General features: G+C 36.8%; 4 protein-coding genes across 6 annotated transcripts; 3 read left to right on the top strand and 1 right to left on the bottom strand.

The window, feature by feature from the left end:
- Window positions 1-105: 105 nt before the first annotated feature.
- On the top strand, window positions 106-3,129 carry LOC105173974 (Tetratricopeptide repeat (TPR)-like superfamily protein). 2 transcript variants are annotated; one of them, XM_088875755.1, is made up of 2 exons: window positions 720-855; window positions 947-3,129. In XM_088875755.1, exon 2 carries the CDS (start codon window positions 1,020-1,022, stop codon window positions 2,895-2,897), a length of 1,878 nt encoding a protein of 625 aa, XP_088731881.1. In that variant the 5' UTR covers window positions 720-855; window positions 947-1,019; the 3' UTR covers window positions 2,898-3,129. The 2 variants fall into 2 exon arrangements, with proteins under 2 accessions (XP_011094220.1, XP_088731881.1); XM_011095918.3 differs by having other exon boundaries at window positions 106-3,129.
- A 1,096-nt stretch (window positions 3,130-4,225) lies between these two features.
- On the top strand, window positions 4,226-8,570 carry LOC105173972 (myosin-binding protein 7). The gene is made up of 4 exons (XM_011095915.3): window positions 4,226-4,711; window positions 4,825-6,448; window positions 7,676-7,722; window positions 8,184-8,570. Exons 2-4 carry the CDS (start codon window positions 5,039-5,041, stop codon window positions 8,290-8,292), a joined length of 1,566 nt encoding a protein of 521 aa, XP_011094217.1. The 5' UTR covers window positions 4,226-4,711; window positions 4,825-5,038; the 3' UTR covers window positions 8,293-8,570.
- Window positions 8,571-9,873: 1,303 nt separating this feature from the next.
- LOC105173970 (downstream neighbor of Son) lies at window positions 9,874-17,769 on the bottom strand. Of its 2 annotated transcripts, XM_011095913.3 has the most exons (15): window positions 17,541-17,769; window positions 17,255-17,401; window positions 16,298-16,368; window positions 16,100-16,229; window positions 15,892-15,980; window positions 15,655-15,805; window positions 15,371-15,564; window positions 14,723-14,925; window positions 14,545-14,643; window positions 13,429-13,550; window positions 13,108-13,209; window positions 11,953-12,062; window positions 11,733-11,820; window positions 11,042-11,238; window positions 9,874-10,430 (listed from the first exon to the last, which is right to left on the bottom strand). In XM_011095913.3, exons 2-15 carry the CDS (start codon window positions 17,384-17,386, stop codon window positions 10,211-10,213), a joined length of 1,908 nt encoding a protein of 635 aa, XP_011094215.1. In that variant the 5' UTR covers window positions 17,387-17,401; window positions 17,541-17,769; the 3' UTR covers window positions 9,874-10,210. The 2 variants fall into 2 exon arrangements, with proteins under 2 accessions (XP_011094215.1, XP_020553293.1); XM_020697634.2 differs by having other exon boundaries at window positions 17,255-17,769.
- Window positions 17,770-18,400: 631 nt separating this feature from the next.
- Window positions 18,401-24,007, top strand: LOC105173969 (calcium-dependent protein kinase 20). Its single transcript, XM_011095912.3, is given in 8 exon segments — window positions 18,401-20,005; window positions 21,976-22,119; window positions 22,225-22,377; window positions 22,648-22,763; window positions 23,045-23,212; window positions 23,300-23,524; window positions 23,609-23,678; window positions 23,681-24,007. Coding segments are annotated over 8 exon segments (1,923 nt in total). The 5' UTR covers window positions 18,401-19,077; the 3' UTR covers window positions 23,800-24,007.
- The last annotated feature ends 1,062 nt before the right edge of the window (window positions 24,008-25,069 follow it).

Here is a 25,069-nt window from a genome sequence, read left to right as displayed (position 1 = left end):
TATTACCACGACCAGATTGAAGCTACCCTATTTGAACTAAAGTTTTTAACTCTCTTATGTTTTTTCTATTTTTTCAAGAGAAGCACCACAATATCCTTAAGTTTTAGTATCTTCCGACAGGCGAGACCCTATCTGATTAAAGCTTATTTAGTCCAGCAAAATACGACCCATGAAGCATTAGAAATATGGGACCCTCCGAACAGTTTCTCATGCTTAATAATCTAATACTACGGTAGCTCGGTTCTGTGGTTGTCGCTGACACTGTGTTCTGAAATGAACAACAGCAAGCATTTGGTTACATGCAAATGCGATTACTGTGTCTGAGAATCTACAATTTGTTCTGGAAGTCGCCAATAGAATCTCATGCCACGGCTGCCATTGCGGAGCGACCACTTCGTAGAAACTTTAGTGGGCCATCTCCAGGACCACAACTTCTTGAATCGGAGAACCATGGCGTTTTCACGATGCATAGCAGGCAAAAACATAGGCAATATTTGGGCAGCCTCCTACTTTCGCTGCCCCAAAATACCGTTAATCCTGTTCTTTACTGTAGAACAGTGCATGCCCAGATTATTTTATCAGGATTTGAGTCGAACCTTTTTCTCAGCAACATACTTATTACGGCTTACTCGAGGCGGGGCGCTTTAGGCACTGCTGCCACCCTGTTTGCTAGAATGCCTGAAAGGAACTTAATTTCTTGGTCTTCGATTATTTCTGCATATAATCGAGATGGGAACAATGCAGGAGCCTTAAGGCTGTTTCGGGAGTTCAGGAGAAGTGGCTATGACAATCCAAATGAGTTTGTTTTGGCGACCGTCATTCAGTCTTGCACCCAAGTGGCTAGTGCTGAAAATGGTATGTATTTGCATAGTTTTGTGATTAAGGCTGGTTGTGATCAAAATGCTCATGTGGGCACTTCTCTTATTGATTTTTATGCAAAAACTAGGGATCTAGATGCAGCAAGATTGGTTTTTGATAAGTTGGGAGTGAAAAGTGTTGTGACATGGACTGCAATTATAATGGGATGTTCTATAAATGCAAGAAGCGATCTATCACTTGATTTATTTAAGCAAATGGTAGAGAGTGGTGTTGTTCCTGATAAGTATGCACTTTCCAGTGTCTTGGAAGCATGTTCTATGCTTGAGTTGCTTGAAATGGGAAAGCAAGTTCATGCTTTTGTCCTGAGAAGTGGTGCTAACACGGATGTGTCAGTGAGTAATGTGCTTATAGATTTCTATTTCAAGTGTGGAGAACTAAAAGCAGGGCACAGAACTTTTGGACAGATGATGGTTAAGAATACTATTTCTTGGACAATGGTGATTTCGGGGTACATGCAGAGTGGTTTCCATTATGAAGCAATGGATCTATACAAGGATATGAACATATCAGGGTGGAAGGCAGATGCATTTGCTTGTTCCAGTGTCCTCAATTCCTGTGGTTCGGTTGGGGCTCTAAATCAAGGTAAGCAGGTCCATGCTTACACCATGAAGGTCAATTTGGACTCTGATGACTTTGTTACAAACAGCTTGATTGACATGTATTGTAAATGTGATTCCTTGATTGATGCCATGAGGGTGTTTCTTGCCTCTGAAAGACGTACTGCTATGTGTTACAATGTAATGATTGAGGGATACTCAAGACAGGAAAGCCTGTATGAGGCGTTTCATCTTTTCAATGACATGAGGCATAATTTGCTTCAACCAAGTCTACTGTCGTTTGTCAGCCTTCTTGGGGTATCAGCTTCTCAAACTGCACTGGAAGTAAGCCGACAGCTTCACTCTCTGATGATCAAATCTGGTTTTTCTTTGGACAGTTACTGTGGGAGTGCCTTAGTAGATGTTTACTCAAAATGCTCATTTGTCGGAGATGCAGGACTTGTGTTTGAGGAGATCAATGAAAAAGACATTGTAGTCTGGAATTCTATGCTGTTTGGATATGCACTTCAATCAGAAAGCGAGGAAGCTCTTAGTCTATACTTAGAGTTGCAGCATGGGAGAGAAAGACCAAATGCATTCACCTATGTTGCGGTCATAATGGCTTCTACTAAACTAGCAAGTTTATCGAATGGTCTCCAATTTCACAACCAAGCTATAAAAATAGGTCTGGACTTTGATCCATTTGTTACAAATGCATTGATGGATATGTATGCAAAGTGTGGATGCATAGATGCCGCCCAGTTATTGTTCAGATCCATGTCTCAAAGAGATATTGTATGCTGGAATTCAATGATATCAATGCACGCACAGCATGGCGATGCGGAGAAAGCTCTTCATACTTTTAAGCAAATGAGAACTGAGGGCATAAAACCCAACTACATCACATTCATCGGAGTTCTTACAGCATGTGCCCACGTGGGGCTCGTGGAAGAAGGATTTCATCACTTTGAGTCGATGTCCGAATTTGGGATTGAACCAGGAGAAGAACACTATACTTGCATGGTTTCTCTGTTGGGCCGGGCTGATAAACTGCACGAAGCCAAGTCATTTATCGACAAGATGCCAATTCAACCAACCACACTAGTCTGGAAGAGCTTGCTTAGTGCATGCAGAGTTACCGGCAATGTTGAACTGGCTCAGCATGCGGCTGAAATGGCAATATCATCTGATCCAACGGACAGCGGGTCCTATACCTTACTTTCAAATATTTTTGCATCTAAAGGTATGTGGACGGATGTAAAGAAGGTGAGGGAGAAGATGGACAGAAATGGTGTGATAAAAGAAACAGGGTGTAGCTGGATCGAGATCAACGATCAAGTGCACTTATTTTTTGCAAGAGACAGAACTCATCAGCAGGCTGATTTGATCAATCATCTCGTGGACCACTTGATTCAGCACACGAAAGGTATAGATCATGAGCCTGACTCTCCTTTCTACCATCAGAATACCGTTCTGCTGTAAAATGATTATCACACGGAAAATTCATCCTTCCAAAATTCAGCATGGATAACACATTATCTCTTCTTTATGAAATCAGCCATAAAGGTTCGGCCAAACTTGATTCATTAAAAGTTTCTAGGGGTGATCATGAAATTTTAAAGATTGTCCGAATCGCCTGAACCAAATTATTTGTTGTAATTTGTATAAAACACCGTAATCATAAAATTATATTGATACTTACAAATTACTATTATTTATTAGAAAAAAAATAATTAATTAACTTTATTATTTTCTTATGTCAATTCAATTTTAATTTTGTGTAGAAAATACTAAAATGGCACCGTGATCATCCTAAAAACTTTTGTTGCTGCAATTGCTTGAATGCTTATTAATGGCTTTGAGAAAATTTCTCAAAAAATTATTGGTGAAGAGCAAAATGTGCAGTGCTTGTTTTGGGTGTTGAGAGAAAGTGGAAATGTCTGCTTTCCAGATGAATAATGGCAGCGTAACTCGTTTACTAATATGAGTATGAATGCATGATGGTTATTGAATCATTTACTTTAGGTTATATTACGAAAAAGTACAAATATATAATCTTTTTGGAAAATTAATTTACAGTAAACTAAAGTTCGCCAATCATAATTTATCATTATTAACTGTAATCAAATAATTCTAGGAAAATAAGGCATTTAACGTCCTCCAAATATGGTTAACGTAATAAAGTCTAAGATAAATTACAAAGAGCTAGTATAATTACGAATAATTTTTTGTTTTTAGAAAAATTATTAATACTTCTTTACGTTTGATAAAATTATGTTATTTTTGGATGGAAGATTGAAATTGTCAAATTTGTTTTATTATATTTTTAAAAAAAACAAAAAATTTGAAATAAAAAAAATTATTCATTTAGTTCATAAAAAAATTCAAAAATTTTTAAAAATAGTAAAATTATAATTCACATGGCATTTTGATCAATTTATTATAAAAAATAGATGAAAATTCAACAAAAATTAATGAATTCATCTAATTATTATATGATCGTTAAAATTATAGGAGTATTTGTAATTTTTCAAAATAAAAAAAATATTTATAATTATATCAAATCTTATTAGAGTTCTCTGTAACAAATCTTAAAGTGCATATTTAATAATTTGGTATAAATCCATATAGAAAAATAATTAGTCTCTTTTTTTAAAAAAAAAAAAAAAGATTTTTTATTAAGGCCATGCCCCATGGCCATGGGGCTGTGGGGGAGGAGAAAAATCTTATCCGTGCGGTAAAAATTGCAAATACCAGTAATTTGGATGGGGTGTGTTTTGATATCAGCACTTTTCATGGGGCAGTCGCAGTGGCAGATGTGCCTTTTGCTATTTGCAGGAAAAAGACGCGCGATAACCTACGCGCCGTCCCACCGGTGAACTATCCAATAAATCACAGCCCCTTCCAATTCCAAATATACCCCTCTCATTGCCTTCTCTTGCTAAAAAGTACCAATCAACAGACAAATTACAATCTTCTTCTCCTCTCTCTCTCTCTCTACAGCTTTTCTACGCAAACGGAGCTAATCCAAATGCTAAATAAATAGATACAGGAAACAGAACAAACAACGCCCAAAATATCTAGGGTTTCAAAATTTCTCCCTCCATTTCACGGGCATTGTATTTTCCTCTCCGTGCTTTCACCTCAATCTTTATTTTTTCCAAGAAATTTATAAGAGATTGGGAGCCGAAGACCGTCTCCAAGTTTTTCCTGATCAATTATTCTCATGGAAAACGTTTTCCTGGGAAAATTTCAGCTCCGTTTCATGGCTTCCCGTTCTTTTATGGAGGTGCAAGGTAACCAGAATACACATGCACGCACGTATCATCACATGGAATATGAATTTGCTCGCGGGAAATGCGAAAGCTGTTGAATGACTTCGAGTTTTTATGTTTTTTGTTTTTTGTAGGTAATTTGCGGAGATAATATTTGATCCATACCATGATATTTTTTCGTTGAGATTGGAGAAAAAGACTAATGCATGCATAACCCCGAGGAAACTTTATTGGAGTTTACAGAGGGAGGTCTTGGAGCTTTTTATTTCTGTGAATTTACATGTAAAGATTGATTCTTAGCCTTGGATTGTAATCGGAGGGAGGCTTTATCGGGCTCGTGTTTTGTCAATGGAGTCCGAGAGTTCACCCCCATCCGCCTGCCTGATAAATTGCTGCAATTGCGATTGCAATTGCTGCTCTTCTTTGATGAAGAGGTCTTTTTCAGGTACGAATCTTAGGCCTGTGAAGCGTAAATACGAAGAATTTGAAGATGAAAACCAGGTCACCATCCCGGGGATTGTTGCGCCACAAAATGCCCGTGTTGAGATAGGAAATGAGTGTATGGCACTCCGTGAAACAGTCAGCAGCCAGCAGCAGACCATTCAAGACCTCATTTCTGAGTTGGAGGAGGAGAGGAATGCATCCTCTTCAGCTGCCAACGAAGCGATGTCTATGATTCTGAGGCTGCAGAGGGATAAGGCAGAGATTCAGATGGAGGCAAGGCAGTTTAAGAGGTTCGCAGAGGAGAAAATGGCACATGATCAGCAGGAGACCTCAGCATTGGAGGATTTGTTGTATAAGAGGGACCAGGTCATACAGTCGCTTACATGTGAGGTGCAGGCCTATAAACACAGGATGATGAGCTATGGGATCACAGAGGCTGAAGCCAGTGTAGACCGGATTATGAGCAGGAACACTAGCCTGACTGAGAACTTGGAAGGGATTGACCTTCCTCTTTATGAGATTTACCCTCCTCTTAAGTGCAACCCAAATGAATCTCAGGCTTATCCAGATGGTGATTATGAAACTCCTGATATTGAGAAATATGCATTTGGGGAAACTCCACGTTCTCGTGACCAATTGAAGGATTTGGAATGCCGAATCAATCAATTGGAGAGAAGTCCAAGGGCCATTCAGCCTGATGGTGAATTTATTGGCACAAAAAATGTGCTTGAAAAGGTAATAGTAGGTCATTCTCCAAGATCCCGGAGGCATCTTAGGAAGTTTTCTACTGACAGCAGAAATTCATTTTTCGCAATGAGTAGAGAAATCGGCCCTGATTTTGCCAGAGAATCTCCAAAATTTGATGCCAGATTCAAGAAGACGGAATTTTCCTATATTGAGGAGAATTCTAATTTGAGGAAGTTGGAAAATGGGTCAGAAATAGAAGATGACTTGTGTGACAGGGTTTACACAATTGATTCTGTTTATCAGGGAGCTTCAGTCAATGGTTTCATGGATCGGAAGGCTTCTGTTGGCATTGTTGGTGATGAATATATGGCAACCCCTAGGGAGTCTATGAATCATTCTGATGTTTCAGACATAGAGATACAGAAGCTGTATGCAAGGCTCCACGCTCTTGAGGCTGATCGAGAGTCAATGAGGCAAGCAATTATTTCAATTGGAACTGATAAAGCACAAATGGTGTTGTTGAAGGAGATAGCTCAGAACTTGTGTCATGAAATGTCTCCAGCAAGGAGAATGCCTGAGAGGAAGCAGTCCGTGGTTGGGAAATTTTCCATCATGTCAATATTCAAGGTAATGATGATAATATTACTGTAGCTGTTTCTGTTTCAACCAGAAAATATGATCTTGAGTGCCATTGTGGCTCTGTTTTGCATCTCTTCATTTCAGTACATGTGCCATTTTTTTCTTATGCCGCATTAATTTCAGTTGCACAATTGATTAAATACGCAGTTTTGGGGTAAATTGATTAATATTCTGGGTGTGCTCTAGTCCTCCCTAGATTTCAGATAGGGCAAAGCCTCATGCACTTGACTAAATACCCAGTCTTTGGATAAATTCATTAATATTCTGGTGTGCACTAGTCCTCCTAGATTTCAGGATAAGGCAGAGCCTCATGCACTTGACATCTCCTATCTTTCCAGGACTCTCATTGACCCAAGGGCCTATTCTTGCAGATCCGTAAACAAACATACCTCTACTTGGCCAAGTTAATTTCGATAACCATTCTTTTCTTTCAAATTGCCACTAAAATTTTTTTAACCAATTATCCACAAACTGGTGAAGATTCTGAGTTTCTTTTGATAACTATGTTTGCTACCATTAGAAGGGCGTTTAAGCTAATACGAGTTGTGGATTTCAAAACCAGCTATGGTTCCATTCCTGTAAGCCTCTCCAGACTAGGTCTTTTGTGTTGGTGCATGATTGTTTGCACATTATTAGATGGTTGAGGCTATAGAGGTAAGACTGCAGCTAGTTGTTCCTGTTCTGTACTTGTTTTTTGCTCATCTTTAGCTTTGTTGCCTCTTGAGAATATGCTTTCTGAGCGTCTTTGGTTTCTATATATTTTTCGTTCTTCTAATTATGATTTGCCTCATCATATTTTAATACTTCTGGAATATATGATTCTGATCTCTTCAAGTGAACTAACTGAGTTTTGTGCTCTCCTTTCTTTCTGACAATGTAATGGGGCATATATCTGAATATTACACTTTAGAAGCCTAAACTAAGTATAAACAGCTAAAAGCAAACTCATTGGAGACTCTAATATGGTAATGCTTCCATCTTTGGGTCCTTCCCATTTTCTCTTATGTTCTGTGATTCTTTGCCCAGCTGCGGATATTTCTATCTTTAAGGATAACTCCACGTGGCATCTCCATTAAGAATGAAGAATTTGAATATGAAAAGGAATTTAATTCTTTCTTGAATCATGCCACATTAAAGCTGTTTGTCAGTTTGAAATGTCTTTTCTACTATTTACATACCAAAAAGGTCTGCTGACAATGTATTGATCTTATCCAGTGGATTACTGCTATTATTTTCTGGAGAAGAGAAGCGCGTAGATGCAGGTGAGCTCATATCTATTGAACTTTTTTGCTTGACTTGTTGCTTATTAGTCTTTCCATGCATATGACCAACTTCATTAGCTGTATGTGGCTAGGTAGATTATCTTTATGACCATTCAATTAAGTCACCCTCAGTTAGGCCTCTTATTCCTTCAGTACTTGAGCTCTTCCCTTTTGAAAAGAGAGCTTTCAATACTACCCACCGAATTAAGAACTCATTAGTATTTGTAGCGGCCACACACTAAGAAACACTTGCTAGTTTGGGGTTGTTGATGAATATTCGGGGTCCTCGTGTCACATTTTTCATAAGTAGCAGGGAGAAGAAAGAATGAAAGACTGGATTAAGCATGGAATGAGAAAATTTTGAATCTTACTGATGCTTCAGAAAATTTATAGATGGTCTTTTGTGGCACTTACTGCTGGAGAGACTACCTATGCTTACAAATTTTTTCTTATTGTCTTAGGTACATGTTCGGTTTATCAGCCAACAATGCAGGGTTACTAATGCTCTTAGACCGAGGTCCTCATGTGGGAGAGTGGAGACGTATATTCAATACAAATACAAACAAGTAAACCAGCTGTGATTGCTCTGTATCCATCTGCGAAATCTATGTTCACCAATTTGGACATCTTGTGTCTTTAACCATACACCTTTCTTTGGATAATTGTTGACATTATATTTTTCTTCTTGAACTCATTATTGCGATAGGATGGGTGTTTTGGTTATCTTGCGCAATCATCAGTGTTATTTTACTTTCATTTGTTGGTACAGGATATATAATTTGGTTGATTCACAAAAATATGTATACTATGTATCCTTGAGGTGATACTACCTCGTCCGTGTTCATTGACATTGTGTGTTGTTACTTTGCCTTGTGTACAGTGCGCACCGTTTATGGATAATTCTTAATTTTTCCTGTGCTTAGTTCCTTAAAGCATTTTCACATTCTTATGCTCAACTACAGTCGTGAGGCAAACACTGGTTCTAATTTCATCTGGACCTTTCATGGCATTACATAACACTAGGAATAGGGTTCTTTTAGAGGGTGTTTCGGTGAGTTTATAAACTCTTAAAATTATTTTCTTGAAAAGTTTTTTAGTAGATAATGAACTTGTAAAATTCAAAAATAAGATGATTGAAACTTCTGAACTCCTCTACAAAATTTTAGTTCTCAACTTACTCTTGGAAACTTAAAAAACTCTTAGCTTTGATTATGTAATTGCAAAATTATAATTACTAACATTTATAGGCTCTATAATTTAAATTCCAAATACTTAAAAAGTTTATTTCTAAAATAATATTTAATATTTTGTAAGTTTTAAGAACATCTTATCAAGTATATAAACTTATAAAATATCTTAAACAAATTTTTAGGCCAACACCCGCTTATGGGAAAGAATGATAGAAGAATGAAGTTTATTTGGGGCAAGTGTTCAAGCAGTGGTGGGTTTTAGCATCCAATAGAGTGTTGTCCGTTTTCAATAAACCAATAATTTTTCTCGTTTGGTTGTGTTTTTATTTTTATTTTCAGTTTTCAATATTTGGAAATGAGTAGAAATGCTTTATTGGTTTTTGTTCAAAAACTAAGAATATATTTGGATTAGTTATTTTCAAATATAGGTATATAGGTATGAGAATGTTAAATATAAGTATATATATTTTTAATGTAACAGATGACCAAATTAATTGAATATGTGAAATTATAAAATAATCAAAATGAGTCTTATCATTTGAAATAATTTTAATTGATTTGAAACAAGAAAAGACATACTGACAAGTATGACAAACCCATGTGACCTATAATTTCAAAAATTTGAGAATTAAAATAGAAATGCATTCTCAATGAAAATGACTTGACCAAACAAAATCCCAACTACCCAAATAGTAAAAAGTGAAAAAAATCTCCTTGAAAACAGAATGCAATGAAAATGGCTTGACCAAACAAAATCCCAACTACCCAAATAATAAAAAATGAAAAAAATCTTCTTGAAAACACAACCAAACAGAGAAAAACATTAGTTGGACTATTGCCACCCATCGGGAAGGAAGCTGCTGACCAGCCCTTTCATTTATCCTGTTCCAAAGCAATCATTTTTCTCCTCCACACTTTGAAGCTCTCTAATCACAGCAATGTAAAGCAGGTGAATAAAAGATTAGGTAAATCACTAAAAACATTGCTCCAAAGAAAAAATACATCCCAGTAATTGAGCTGTCAATTTAAAGCTTTCAACTATGATGTGAACTTCAGAGATCATCCTCCAAGTTCTCCACTCAAATACAATACAATTAGTAATTACCCTTCCATTTCTAGAATTGAATTAGGATGAAGAGCTGTACAAGTCAAATCAAGATGGCATTGAACAGCAGCACTTAATCCTTTTGTTCTTTTATCTTTGTTTTTTGGATAATTAGGACCACTGGATATTAAACAGAATAATACAGAAGGCAAGTTGGTCTAAATACATGGAACTAAATGCATACATTCTCGACTCATTCAACTGGTGACAGAAAAGCTGTGTAAGAACCACAACCATACTTCAATCCTTTTAAAAAAGCAGAATTCCTTCTAAGTGAAAGACTTGTGTTTGGAATATCAAAAGTCTGACAACTTTCTTGCAATGGCAAGTCTGCCTGATTTAGCTGAGCAGTTTGGTCCATGGCTACGTCTAGACCAACATTCAAGCCAATTGACATGGACTCTGTCGCAAAGCTGCAAATAATCAAAGGAAAAATAAGCCAAAAAAAACATTAAGTATCCACAATGCACAAACTATTAATAAGGTAAACTTTTATGACACCTCTGTTATAACAAGAATTACTGCGAAAATGGCATGTTCGCAGGTTGACACAAAAAAACAGAAGATCCACAGCATGTTAGACCAGAGCAATAATGCTTCAATTCTAGAGGGCATGTAGATCATCATTGTTTAGCCTGTAATTACAGCTTCTCATGCATATGGATCCTTGGTATGTTCTTCATTCCAAATTATGCATTGGCTTGTGCAGAAATAAACAAGAATGAAGTGCAATTACAGGCCTGACACAAGCATACATAAAAATTCCTTCTGCAGGTAATCAATACACAGGTAAAAAGTACACATGGTTCCAACACTACACCTAATGGCACTATGCTGCAGAACTCTTGGAGAGTTATTTCAACTGCAAATCACAAGATAAAATAACAAAACCAAATCCAATAGCAAACTGATCATTGAGCCAAGTGTTCCAGATAGTGATTTCAGCTTCTTGTTGATGATTTTTAGGAAAGCCTATTGATCAGCAAAACATTTGATTTTAAGCAATGATGACAAATTGCGATACCTGGCTTGAAAGTCACCCCCATTTGAACGCATAGCATCACAAATACCACAAATTACCCATGGCGGAAGATAGGTATCCCTAATTTCAACACTATAGCACATGCCAGCAGATGAAGTTCTAGTAGGTTCGCTATCCATATTGGAGTCTTGTAGCTGGGAAGAGATGTAATCTACCCTCCTGACCTGTTTGCATCTAACCTGCATTACAAACATGTGCAAATGCCAATTGAAAGAAGGGAATTTTTGAAAAGACAAAAGACTAATTCATTAGGGATCCTTTTATCCTTCTTTTTTCTTTGCTTCTGCAGTTTACTTTAAAATACATCAAGTACAAAAAGAGGGAAAGCAAAGGAAAATTACTTTTCCAAACATAGAAAGATTAACTGTAAAAATGTCTAACAAATGCTGAGGTACACCGGATAATGCTATTGACTCTTATGATAATCTACAGTTTGCACTTTCTTTTTCAACCTCTTTAATAGGAAAACTTGAAGTTGGTAAAGCCACGGATAGCCAATTGATTAAAACCGACAGATCAAATGTTCCAAACTGCAACTGATTGTAACAGCTTGCCAATGCAATAGAGGTCATCATGCCATGCTATCTTACAACCAGTTTCAATAAACAGATAATCATTGTTTGTACAAATATAGTCCGTGCACACTGCTTTTCGGATCATATAAAATGCTCACCTCAGGAGCAGAAAGAGCTGCGTTTTGAAAGGGAACTGGTGAATACAGCACAGGAACATCAGTACCAGTCAAAGAGGTTAAAAAAGATCTGGAAGTAAGCCAAAAAAACAAATTTGAGATAATGCAACATTAAAATAAAAATTAAGACATTATGTTCAATCTCTTTTCCTTTTTTTTTGCGAAAACCAATATTACAGAACAAGTGAACCTAGATACTAACCTATAGTTTAACAGAAGATCATACATGGCATGTACATTCTTGCTCCCAGTAAACATCAATAACGATTGCGGGGTGTTATCAACACCAGTCATGGACTCCATAGCTCGAGTCTGCATCATTCAGTTGCATCACCAATTATTTTAGGTGCAATCATCATAAAATGATCCGTTGCCCATGTACTGCAACAATCAGAATCCACTGACATTGGCAGTAATAAGATCTTTCATGAAATAACACTTCATCTGTGAACCCGTGATAAGCCAGAAACATAGTATGCCATTCGTTCTTTTCCTAGAGCAGATATTTCCACCAGGGCCTTACGGGCAAAGCATGAGAATGATTGATAGATATATTCCAACTTGAGGAGGTATTTCTATGTACTTTTTCTGTTTTAGTGTTCATTTTGGTTTCTAGATCAGTTGTATCCATGCCCTTTTTGTATTCTTACCAAAGTCTCATCACTGTCCATTTGAGATTGGAGTTGTTCGACAAATCATTATTGAGCCTTTTCTCATGCTACAACAGCATTCCATTCTCTCAATGACAAGGCCTCAAATTGCATAGTAGCAGAATGAAACAGATACATTTTCATCTTTGCAAATGACAAGGACAACACATGGAATTTGCAAAATTATGTAGCAGCTTCTGTTGGTAGCTCTGACCATAATTAGGAATTTCAGGTACAAAAAGTTACTACCAAACCTAGAAAGGAGCAGCTGTGGATCCTGAGCAGTGGATACCAAGCAATCATAGTCCCACAAGATGCTAAGATTGTGCTTGCTTGTAGAATATTTCTCATCTTATCTGAGTAGACCAAGGTTTGTTGTTTATGAGAAAATATTTCTCATCTTAAGGAAAAATATCTCAAACACACTTCAGTGCTCTCAAAAAAAAAAAAAACATGTCATCCACTATAATCATTACATTTTCTTTGTTACGTAATACCTTTTACACATCATATCAACTGTCATCATTACATTTTTAAGTCACAACCAATCACATACTCAAAAACATCTCATCTCAACTAAAACCATTTCATTTTTAGTTTTTTTTGTTACACTGAGATGAAATGCCAAACAATCACAGTTTAAATAGTTTATTCTAGACCTCTCGATTCGAAGAGATATAATCATCAGAAATGGACAAATTGCAAACCTGGCCTAGATTGTGTTTTTGAATTTCGGAAAGTTCAACAAGGTCTTCTGCAGTAACTTCTTCCACTTTAGAGCGGCAAAGAGGCATTGAGAATGACACATCCTACAATCAAATGTAAAAGTTAAAGATAAACATATTTGTTTTGTCAACCAACAAAAAGGAGTGGCACGAGGAATAGTCTCATGAAGAACACAAAAATGTCTTACAACTTATATGAAACATGAAATCAAAAGATATAAACAAACTTGGGTAATACCTATTTGTGACACATACTTAAGTTAGTTTCTACAAACTCGTACTTTAGCAGATAATAAGACTTACATGTTCTTTCAGAAGTGACCTAAAATTTCTTGTTGACTGAGATATATAGGCACGACAAGAGCACTTGGTTTTCTTTGGACCACTGAATGCAGTGAACATTACTACAAACTGGATAGTGCACACTGTAAAAGTTCAAAAAAGAAACGAGCAAGTTAATTTCACTTGTATCCATAACAAGGCAAAGCAAAATTTAATATCATGAATGACCAAAAACATAAACAGAACAGACTGGTGGCTGGGTGTGCAAGAAATGTTATAGACATTACATTCTATGATCATCAGATGGTAGTCATCTTTAACTACAGTTAGACAGCATTATTTTGGAGAAATATCCAAAGCACTAGAGCTCAATCAACTCCCAACTTTTAAATAGAGCTCCAGTATCTTCGTTAGAGTTGGGGAAGTTCTTAGTTGTTCTTTTCTGCTTTTACATGCTCTTGTAATTTTGTTCGATACAACAACAATTAAGCTGATGCCGAGGAGGTTCATTTTCTAGTCTGCCAGGAACCCCAAGTCTGCAGATAAGTCTGGGACATCACAACCTAAATATGAAAAAAATGATGAGGATTTTGAAGCATGCAGGACTCAAGAATAAGCTATACTACAATAATCTCGCATTTAATTTTCTAGTGGTATGGTTTCTAATATTTTCAACTTAATAGAAGTTTTGAAATCCAGTTTGATGCCAATTTCAGAAAATCATGGTGCAGGGACAAAGGATCGTGTTAAAAGAGAGCAATGTCATAATTGTGAATCTCCTAAAGAGATGAAAGGTGTGAGGATGAACTGTGACAGTCAGACTACTTGTCATGTTTGAGTAAAATCCATAACCTTATACACCAGATATCACACTGGCATAGCAAGGAAAGACATATTTAAGAGTCTGACTGCCGATGGGTGGCCCAAGTACAAATGTAATTTCATCAGACCATGTCACCATAGTACAAGAAAATGTGACAGAAAGGAAAGTAAGTGTTATCACTGATTGCTGTGACTCTAACAATGCATCCGGTCTAAACCATCATATAACTGAAAGTTGAGCACCACAAAGTGGCAGCAGTCAGCAACATGTTGGTTCATAGATATGTTAAAAGTTTTATGGCAAAAGATCATTACCATAAAAAATTTTACAAATGTTCTTTCGCAGCATGTAGTAAAGACTTCGAAACGAATCCTCCCATGTCTGTTGGCGTTTACTTAGGAAGTCCACTTGCCCTTCATAAATTGTAAAATTATTAAAGAGGGGAAAAGGGGCTAGAGAATAACTATAGAAAGAGAACCCCAACAGAAATACCTCCTGGAGCAGAGGTTAATGCTGATATGACTGCACGGGGTAGAGTAGATTGAGGGTGCACCCAGGAATGGAAAGTCCCACGATTAGTTATTTGACCGGTGGAGCTAGGTTCTGCTGAGCAGGTCATATTCCAACCTTGACCACCAACATCCGAGGATAGACACATGCCATTTAAGGCAGCACAATTTATTAACCTATGAAACCTGTAAAACCATGAAGTATATTGGATGAAGCATATAAATAAGATATCAAGATAGGATAAACAAAACAACATAAGCAGTATCACATTTCCTTCTTCATATTTATACCAATGAATCAGGAGTATAGCTTGTATTTCAACAACACAAAAATGCATTTTATCCCACAGTGACTGCATAGAGCAAATAGATTTGCCAAAGACCAAAATGTTCACTGAAAGAGCATACCAGTTTAGAATACTGATTCCAATGGTCCACTACAACTGCATATAAATTTGACAGTTATATGTACCACAACAGCACCATGAACAAGTTTTCAGGTCCTTGATATCCTACTATACATATGGGTAGATATTTCTCTTTACCATTTATTAACTATGGTTTATCCATGAATTTGCAACATCTAGACAATGCCAGCACTTCAACAACAAGAATGCATCAGTTAACTTACCAATTCACGGAGGATGAAGAAAGGAACCGCATATTAGTTTTTAGAGTCAAATCCAGCGGAATCTTGTGCCCAGGTATATGGATTTCTGGACAAAAGCTTTGTGGCACAATATTTCCTGTTTTATCATCAGATTCAGCAGGTGGAGCTGAAGCAACATGAGGTTCACATGAAACCAGCCCTTTCAAAGCTTTGCCCTGTATAAAAAGAAGAGTATTTTAAATTTCAGATCTCTACATACTCCTTTTTTCTTTTGTTCTAGACAAAAATCATAGCAAATAGAATACCATATCCACAGATGAGGAGCCATTTAACTTATCACCACCCTGTGATAACTCTCGAACAGTCTTAAAAGTATTACTGGTGTATTTTCCATTTGAGTTGTTAGTTTGATTTGAAGAGTCATTGCCGCCTTCTGAAGCAACAGAATTATCCACACTTCAAGGACATGCAGAAAATAAATTGTCTCGATCAGAAAAGAGAACACCAAGTCGATCAAGAAGACTAATACAAAAGGAGTGTACCATGCAGTTTGCATTTGACTTTCGGCTTTAAAATCCATAGGAAGACTGGAGTTCTTTAAGCTGCCAAAACACTTGCTGGAGAATGTTTCCTGCCAATTGTCCATTACATAATACAATATGTGCACTTAGTATGCGGAAAAATTAGTAAATGACACTGATATATAAGTGAAAGCATTCACAAATGAGAGCTAAAAGAAAGTCTTGTAACCTTAAGATTTTCCTTTCTGGGAAGCAGCCTACTGGTTTTAGTGACTGGATAATGTTCATCCATCCGAGTGAATCTTGGTGCTTTTGATGAATCAGATTTCTTTGGCGCATAAACTGCGCCATCTACATTCCTAAAGGAAATGAAGAATTTATCATAAAGCAAATCCAAAGTAATATATGAAAAGACAGGAAATTCTACCTTAACGAACTAGTAACAGATGAAGATTCGTCAATGCACTCCACCAGGTTCTTTCGCTTCAGTAGTTCTCCCTGTCAAACAAATTAATAATAATTATAAAACAAAAAAAGAAGCATCTAATACTCTGTAGCTGATTTCTAGTTACCGTTGCCTTGTTTTAGCAAACCATTAAACGAAGATCATCATTCAAACCACCAAAACAAGTATATGATCTTTTTTAAGAAAACAATAACTAAATATTTGAAGAAGACGTGTGACAAATGTTACTCAGATCCATGCATGTGTTCCACATTTTGAGGATTGTGGAAAACTAAGACATATAATTGCAAGAAATTATGGGTTTAAAATAAATGTGGCGTGTGTGTGCGTGCGTGCAATTTTGTCCTTAAGCATATGCAAGCATGGTATCCTATAATGAGAATAAATACACTGCCAATAGTTTAACAGTATAGTTATATCTAACGTGTGCTCTTCAGATATAGAGCACCGCCTGCCTCAAGGTGTGTTCCCTGACCATTTAAGAGTGGTCTCCGAGTCACTTCCAATAACCAGTGACTAGTGAAATAACCCTAGCTCTTCACAGAAAAAGTGAATACATAAAACTTCACTTTTTATCAGATTAGCAAAGCCTAAATGAAACAAAACAACTTAACTTCATCCGATATATACTTGCTAACCACATTCTTGCTGGCAAGGGGCTGCATTATTTTAATTCTGCCTCAGAAAGTAGTTATCTCCCAAAAGGCCAAAACCTTCTCTCAGCATACCATACCATCGAACTAAATATAAATTACATTCCTACTCCACTCACTTCTACATAGTTCACAAGTACGCTCAGAAAAAAGAAAAAAAAACACCTTAATCGTAATGCCACAACCACCACTGTCATTTAAGGGTCTAATAAACATAAAGCATGAAAAAGATAGACATTCCAAAACCTGGGGCTGGAAATGTTACCCGTAACTCCGAAGGAGTTTTCCGCTTCATAGTGGTGGTCTGAATCTTCAAGCCTCCACCTCCGACGGCCCCACCACCAAAATGAAGAGCATTAGACGTAGGCAATTCACCGGCTGCAGCAACCTTAGTCATCCTCAGCTTGCGGAACTGATGCATATAACACGAAACCTAAATTTCATACTTATCCACACACACTGATATATAGCGCAAGGTGAAGAGAAGAAACAAAAAACAGTGATTATCTGCGAAACGAAACCACCCAAAAACACATAAAGCAAAATAAAACCTGATCGATTGGACGCTGGAAATTAAAAAAAAAAAGAAAAAAACTAGGGCATCTGAACTAAACTACTCCCCCTCTAATTTTCTCTGGATTATCTCAAGAATCTTCCAGTTCCAGGGAGTGTTGTGGAGAATGGAGATGGATATTGGAACAGGATGGAGAAAGAGAAGCGGGATTTGGGAGAGCGCGGCTCAAATCTATTAAATTGGCTTTGGATTTCGTTTTGAATTATTTGGGTTCCCTCCCTGTAGTAGAGAAGCCGTTAGTCGCCGTTACTCACAGTAACGGCGTTTAATAACTCGACGGGTCGGGTCCACTCCAAATCTGACCCACTCAACCACTTTTGTACCTCATAGTTACAGACATGTGCAATGAAATGCATTAATTCTAATATATTTTTCAAGCAAAGTACCCAATACTATAATAATCTATTTATATGTTTTTATGCGAAAATATCGACGACGGATCAAAAGGGAGGGCCTAGGGGTAGTTATGTAATTTTCTAAAAAAAATATACGTGATTTTAATTTTTTTTATATACTAGTCCACCCATTATTTTAATTGCTATCGACAACGTCAATATATAAATACAATTTTTTGACCTCCCAAATTCGAATTTTGATGTGGATGTGGTTTTGAGTAAGGAATTGAAAGGAAAAATTATTATCGACGCATTAATACTTTTGAAGTTCAATTTTCTTGAGAGAGAAAACTTTATTTTATAAGCATATAATATAATACTTTTATTTTATTTACACTTTTGTTGTAAAGAAAAGGTGATATTGATGTTGAACAGCTGATTATATTTAATAAATGGAATTGGAAGAAATAATAATAAATTATATTTAATGTGAGTAGTGAGAATTTGATTTGTTTTTGAGGCGTATTTGGAGGAGTGGAATGGGAGGTATGCATGCGTTGCATGAACTAACCTATGTGATTGTGATGCCATAGAAACATATATCAGCCGATGTTGAATTGAGTGGAATTTTAGGCGCCCACCTCTCTGAGATTGATCTCCCCCAAATCCACACCCTCTCTGCGCGCGCAGTCTGGTTGTGGTAAGCGCCCCACCGCCTGCATTTCTGCATGAAAAACATGTAGAATTTGAAGCCGATTGAACGTATCCAGACTGCTATTCACGTTCTCATCCGAGTGGCTTCGCCTCACTCTCACCACATTTCACGTTTTTCTGATCACTTCCATTTTTCTTCTCTGCGTGGATCTTATCGCGCTAGCTGTGCAATTATTGGATTGATGATAATTCACGTTGTTTTCGATCCAAGAATTGATGCATTTTGGCATATTTGCGTTAATTCGTCAGAGAATTGCGTTTTTCTGGATCTTTTTTGGTTTCATACATTAACAGGATCACTGATTTGGGGGCGCAGATTTGGGGGGTCTCCTACAGATGGGTGTTGATTTTGGCTTTTAAAGCTTCAAGATTTGTGGCTGCATACGGTGAATGGGATTAGCAAAGGCTTGTTTGGATGGTGAAATTCAAGAGGGCTAGGGATTTGTAGAGACTACACAGTGTTTGATGGGGAATACATGTGTAGGCCCTAAGTTGGGGAACGAAGGCTTCTTTCAATCTGTGACGGCAGCCGTCTGGAAAACCCGGCAGCCAGAGAGCCTTCCAGCCTTAAATCGAGAACAAGAAGCCAGCAGTGGCAAGAATAATAAGGATAACAATAAAAATAATGAGAGCTCTGTGAATTCAGATACTAAAAGCTCTGGTTCAACTCCGTCTGATGTGCAAACTCCGCCTGCAACAGTCAAAATTTCAGGTGGTGAAGGCAAGCCGACGGATCACCAAAAGCCTGCAAACCAGGAGGCGAAAGTGAATAATCATAGTAGTACCGATACTAACAATGCCAATAATAACAATAAGCCAGCAGAAGGGGCAAAACAGAACAAGCCTAATCCTATGAAGAGAGTATCAAGTGTAGGACTACGGGTCGAGTCAGTTTTACAGCGAAAAACAGAAAATTTGAAGGACAAATATACTTTAGGGAAGAAGTTAGGACAGGGACAATTTGGGACCACGTTCTTGTGTTTGGAGAAGGAGACTAACAAGGAGTTTGCCTGCAAGACAATTGCTAAGAGGAAGTTGATAACTGAGGAGGATGTTGAGGATGTTAGAAGAGAAATTCGGATAATGCACCACTTGGCAGGGCATCCCAATGTTATATCAATTGTTGGAGCTTATGAAGATGCAGTTGCAGTTCATGTTGTAATGGAGCTTTGTGCAGGTGGGGAGCTTTTTGATAGGATCATACAGAGGGGGCATTACACGGAAAGAAAAGCCGCGGAGCTAGCTAGGACGATAGTTAGTGTTATAGAAGCTTGTCATTCATTGGGAGTTATGCATAGAGACTTGAAACCAGAGAATTTCCTTTTTGTGGATGACCAAGAGGAATCACTGCTTAAGACCATTGACTTTGGGCTCTCAATGTTCTTCAGACCAGGTATTCATCTATAATTTGTCTTTAGGTTTTGTGTTGTCACTTTATCAAAAGGAAAAAAAAATAGAAATATGATTGAATCTGAAATCCTGATTTTTGTGTTCAGTTAGTTGGGTTATAGTGAAACCACTGACAACTGAGTACGCAATATCATGGAACCAGACCAATAAATTAGGCATTACCTTCCCTGTCAACATTCTTCAAAAAAGTGAAATATCTTTTTCAGGGACTTGTACCTCTAGCATCAAAGGCTCATCTGAGGACAAATGGCAGAATTTATTGCTTGACCCTTGATATCTTATTGAATTCCTTGTTATGTAATCAGCACTAACCTTTATCAACCTGGCTTGTTAAACTTTACTAGGCGCTCATTCAATTGGATCATTTTCTATCCTTGTTCCTTTTCTTTTGGATTTAATTAATCAGAAAATAATTTATTTTACACTTCCCTTATGCAGTTCAGATTTTTTAATTATAGAATATATCTGAGTTAAGCTAAATGAAGAGGTTTCTTAGTTCTTTGATATGGGATGGAAAGCATAAAAGTCAGATACCTTGATTCTCCTTTATGGATTCTTACAGTTGGTTCCATTTTGATCAGTTACTTTAGGACATGCTTTTAGCAAACTGAAATCTTTCCAATTATGGCTGTTGATTTCCATGTTATGGTGTATAGCTCAGTTCGCATTATGAGCATTGATTGTTGACAAGTCAAAATGCGAAAATATTTTTGCATCAAAGAATAGATGAGAAATCCCAGAGTTTAAAAATTATGATTAAAAGATCTTGGTTAAGTTGTAAGAATACTCACCTAAGCAATTCCAATTCAACTCATTTGGGCTCGGAAATATTAGGTCCTTTTTTCACTCTGTCCTGTGTAACACCATCTCCACCGCCAGAACCCTAACAGTGGTGATTTGGAAATGGCTTGTTATGGATGAAATTTGTGTTTCATAAAGTTATATGGAGTCTCCAAATGCATCTGTTTGTGTTTTACACACATGTAAGCATAAAAAACCGTGTCATGTGGTCAATCATACAGTGCCCATCACATAGCATTATGAAGAAGAAAGGGCAACTATCATAACAAACAAAGACCAAACAGTTTCAGATTGTTTAAAACTGAATATAAGTCTTGTCAAATACTTTCCTGACCTAGCTTTGATTCCATAAAAAGAAAGGAAAGAATTGGCAAATATATGTAATTGCTGGTGCAATACTATCAAATGTCGGCGTTAATCCGAATGTGATATTCTAATTGATCAATTTATGTTCAAAACTTTATTGGAGTTTTTTCCGGAGTGAATTTCTACTATGTAGTTATATTCAACACAAGCCATTCAATTTTGCATTACTCGATATATCAAGATATATGCAACAGGTGTCTTTATCTAGTTCCCATCTCAATTTTCATCTGTTGAAGACGTTTCAAATTTCATGCATGCTTCTGGGTTTCCAATTCAATTTGTTAGCCATATATAACATGGGCATCTCAAAAGAATACGAGGTTAGGCATGAAGCTACTCCATTTGCTTGTTCACTTGAATAGCTCGGGATTGTATTTGCGAACCCTTCAATATGGTTTTACCTTTATGTCAATATTTGAAATCATGTAGGTCTCTTAAAAGTGGTATTCCAGAGGAAATACAGATGGTAAAACTTTCGGCTGTAGTCAATGTCCAGCCAGATCTTCTGCCACCATTGACCAAACGAAAAAGTTTATACTCAATATGTAACTGTAGTTTACTCAGTTATTTCAATTTTAGGCGGGATGTTTACTATCAGAAACAGAATACTTCTGATCATCATAGTTTCTTGTTTTAGGAGGGATAGTTTTAAACAGAAATGAAACTTCTCATCTTTTATATGCCTATTGTTAGAGCAGAATCCTGCTTGTTGTCTGTAGTTGGGATGTTACTACCATAGTCAATCTTTGTCTATGTTCGATCAGATGCTGATGTTTACCTTCTCAGGTGAAACATTTACTGATGTGGTTGGAAGCCCTTATTATGTGGCCCCAGAGGTACTAAAGAAGCTTTATGGCCCAGAATGTGATATTTGGAGTGCTGGAGTTATCATTTACATTTTGCTAAGTGGAGTTCCGCCATTTTGGGATGGTAAGCATCATTCTTTTGCACATGTTGTTTCCTTGCTTCGCTTCATTACACTTACCCTAGTTGTTAATCTGATTTTGTTACATGCCAATGTTTGTTTTGGATCAGAAACGGAACAGGGAATTTTCGAGCAGGTCTTAAGAGGGGAACTCGACTTTGTATCTGAACCTTGGCCCAGCATATCTGACAGTGCAAAAGATCTTGTCAGAAGAATGCTCGTAAGAGACCCCAAAAAGCGGCCCACAGCTCATCAAGTTCTTTGTGAGTATACTGTATATGAATACCCTGACATTTCAGGTCCTTAGGAGTCAATGATATCTTGCCATTTTCTTAATCTGCATAAAGTTGAGTGGAAAACGAAGATGCATACTGGTGCATTGATAAGAATCAACATGCTACTGGGTTATAGTTGAATCTGTAGTTTACAAGAATTAACGTATCAAGTCCTACACAGATACAATATGCATATATTTGCATGCATATGCAATATATCCAGAAATGTTTCACTGCGACTGTAATGTGTTTGCACAGGCCATCCATGGGTACAAGTAAATGGTGAAGCTCCAGATAAGCCTCTTGATTCTGCTGTCCTAAGTCGTTTGAAACAATTTTCCGCCATGAACAAACTCAAGAAGATTGCAATCAGAGTGAGTTCTTCCAGTCTTTTTCTTTCATAAACATCTGCTTTAAACCTGTGTGGCACCACCTTCATTCATGATCAGTTTGCTTTTAATGGGGTGGTTAAGAAGATTATTTGATGGTTAGTTCAGAATTCATGATATAGAAATTAACTAACACCATAATAATAGTTATTTGGAGCTCTACATTTAGGAGAATTTGCATCATATATGGTATGTTGTTATCATGCCGTGAGGGTGTGAAATACTAGAACATTTCATGCTGTAGGTGACAAAACTTTTCTGCATAGGTTATTGCTGAAAGTCTTTCTGAGGAAGAAATTGGCGGACTCAAGGAAATGTTCAAGATGATCGACGTTGATAATAGTGGACAGATTACCATGGAAGAACTCAAGAAAGGTCTAGAAAGAGTTGGGGCCAATCTCAAAGATTCAGAAATAATCAGTCTGATGCAAGCAGTAAGTGCAGAACACTTTGAGTTTCCTTTCTTATTATTCCAAATACTATTTACGTTATAAAATCAACTTTCTTTCCTGATAATCTAGGCTGATTTCGACAATAGTGGAACCATAGACTACAGAGAGTTTGTGGCAGCAATGCTGCATCTAAACAAAGTCCAGAAAGAGGACCATTTGTATGCAGCTTTTTCATATTTTGACAAAGACGGTAGCGGCTACATCACAAAGGAAGAGCTCCAACTGGCTTGTGAGCAGTTCGGTCTAGGCGATGTTCACTTAGACAAAATCATCCGTGAAGTTGATAAGGATAATGTATACATTCTTCTTACAATAAATGACCTCTCATCTTAAATTATAGACAACATTACCTTAAAATATTACTCTTTACCATTCCAGGACGGGCTGATTGACTATAGCGAATTCGTGGCTATGATGCAAGACACTGGTTTTCGCAACAAGGGATTGCAAAACAGATAAGCATGGGGCTAAAAGGTACTCGTAAGTCTGGTAATCTTTGGGAACATCATATTTGGACTTGTGTAAATTATGATGTATCAATGACATCATTTGAGTGCATTTTCTTGTAAAGATTAGTCAGAATCTACAGCAGGACGCTTGTGCTAGGAATCGATGTTTTGTGCATGGTTAGGTTGTATTTTGGGTTTGGTATTACTGTCTATATGTTCCATAGTTCTTTAAGTCTTGTGTTTCAGCCATTACAATTGTTTATAGAAAATTTTGACTGTTGGTAGTATGTTATAGTTCTGTAATTAGTCTGATGAATCCATTCTCTAATCACTGTCCTTGATGAATGTTGGTTTCTTACTGTTTTCTTGACTGCACCAAGAGCTGATACACACACTCACACTCACACATATATGTATGGCCATCCTTTGCAGGAACATTGTTCAGTCGAGCTCGGGTAGCTTATTTATGTCTTATTTGTTTTCCTCTTATACTTTATTTGAAATTTGTGAGAAAAATAATAAACTTCTATTTCTTACATTTCCTTACAATTATTTAAAAATAACTTTCTCCTCCCCAACATCTCATAAATCTAAACCAATCATCTTTCAAGTGTTTTATCTTTGGCAAAAGGGTCTCTCTCAACAAAAAAAACTAGTTGAGGTCATTTATGTTGTGTTTGATAGGGAAACCCTTTTGAGGGATGACAAACCTGTGGTTGTGGACACATAACTTCATGTTATGTTACTTGTACGTCTTATTTTGTTGTTTGGATAACGGACAAATATTATCTTTTTCACGTCAAACTCCCTGCCTGTCTTATTACAGCTAATCCCGCCATTTACATTTATTTTGCGTCTGTCACGCTTCACCACCTTCTACCTCACATTTTCTTCTTTTCTTACCACCTTTTTTCCTACCCTAATTCTTTGGTGGGATTCCGGCATTGGTTTGTCTTTGTTGCTCCATATTATGAATTGATTTAATTATTTACGCACATATGACTCATCATTTTTTTTTAATTAGTATATTTATTATATAATAATCATAATGTACCCATAATGTAATTAATTTGAATCTCGTTCTCTTTTTCTCCTGATTGGAGGAGAGGGGTCGTTGAAATTTTTAATTATAAACTAAATAATTTTTTTTAATTTAACACTAAGTAAATAAAAATATCAAATATTATCAAAAATTATCCTCTATTTGCTCACATTTTTCTCATCCCATCAATTTGCTTTTCCTAAAAAAAAAAGAAAGAAAAAAGGGCACGTGACTTTTCAAGTGATGTGTAATCGCATTTATGAAAGAGATCTAATTCTTTACCAAGGTTTTGGATATGATTCTTTTTTTTTTTTTTTCCGAAAAAATGTTTTATTAATATAAGCATAT

Source organism: Sesamum indicum, linkage group LG11 (genome assembly GCF_026168435.1).
Source record: "Sesamum indicum cultivar Baizhima isolate 11 linkage group LG11, ASM2616843v1, whole genome shotgun sequence".
Classification (NCBI taxonomy): Eukaryota; Viridiplantae; Streptophyta; class Magnoliopsida; order Lamiales; family Pedaliaceae; genus Sesamum; species Sesamum indicum.
The sequence above is the reverse complement of the archived record's forward strand: the minus strand, read 5'-3'. Positions and strand labels throughout refer to the sequence as shown.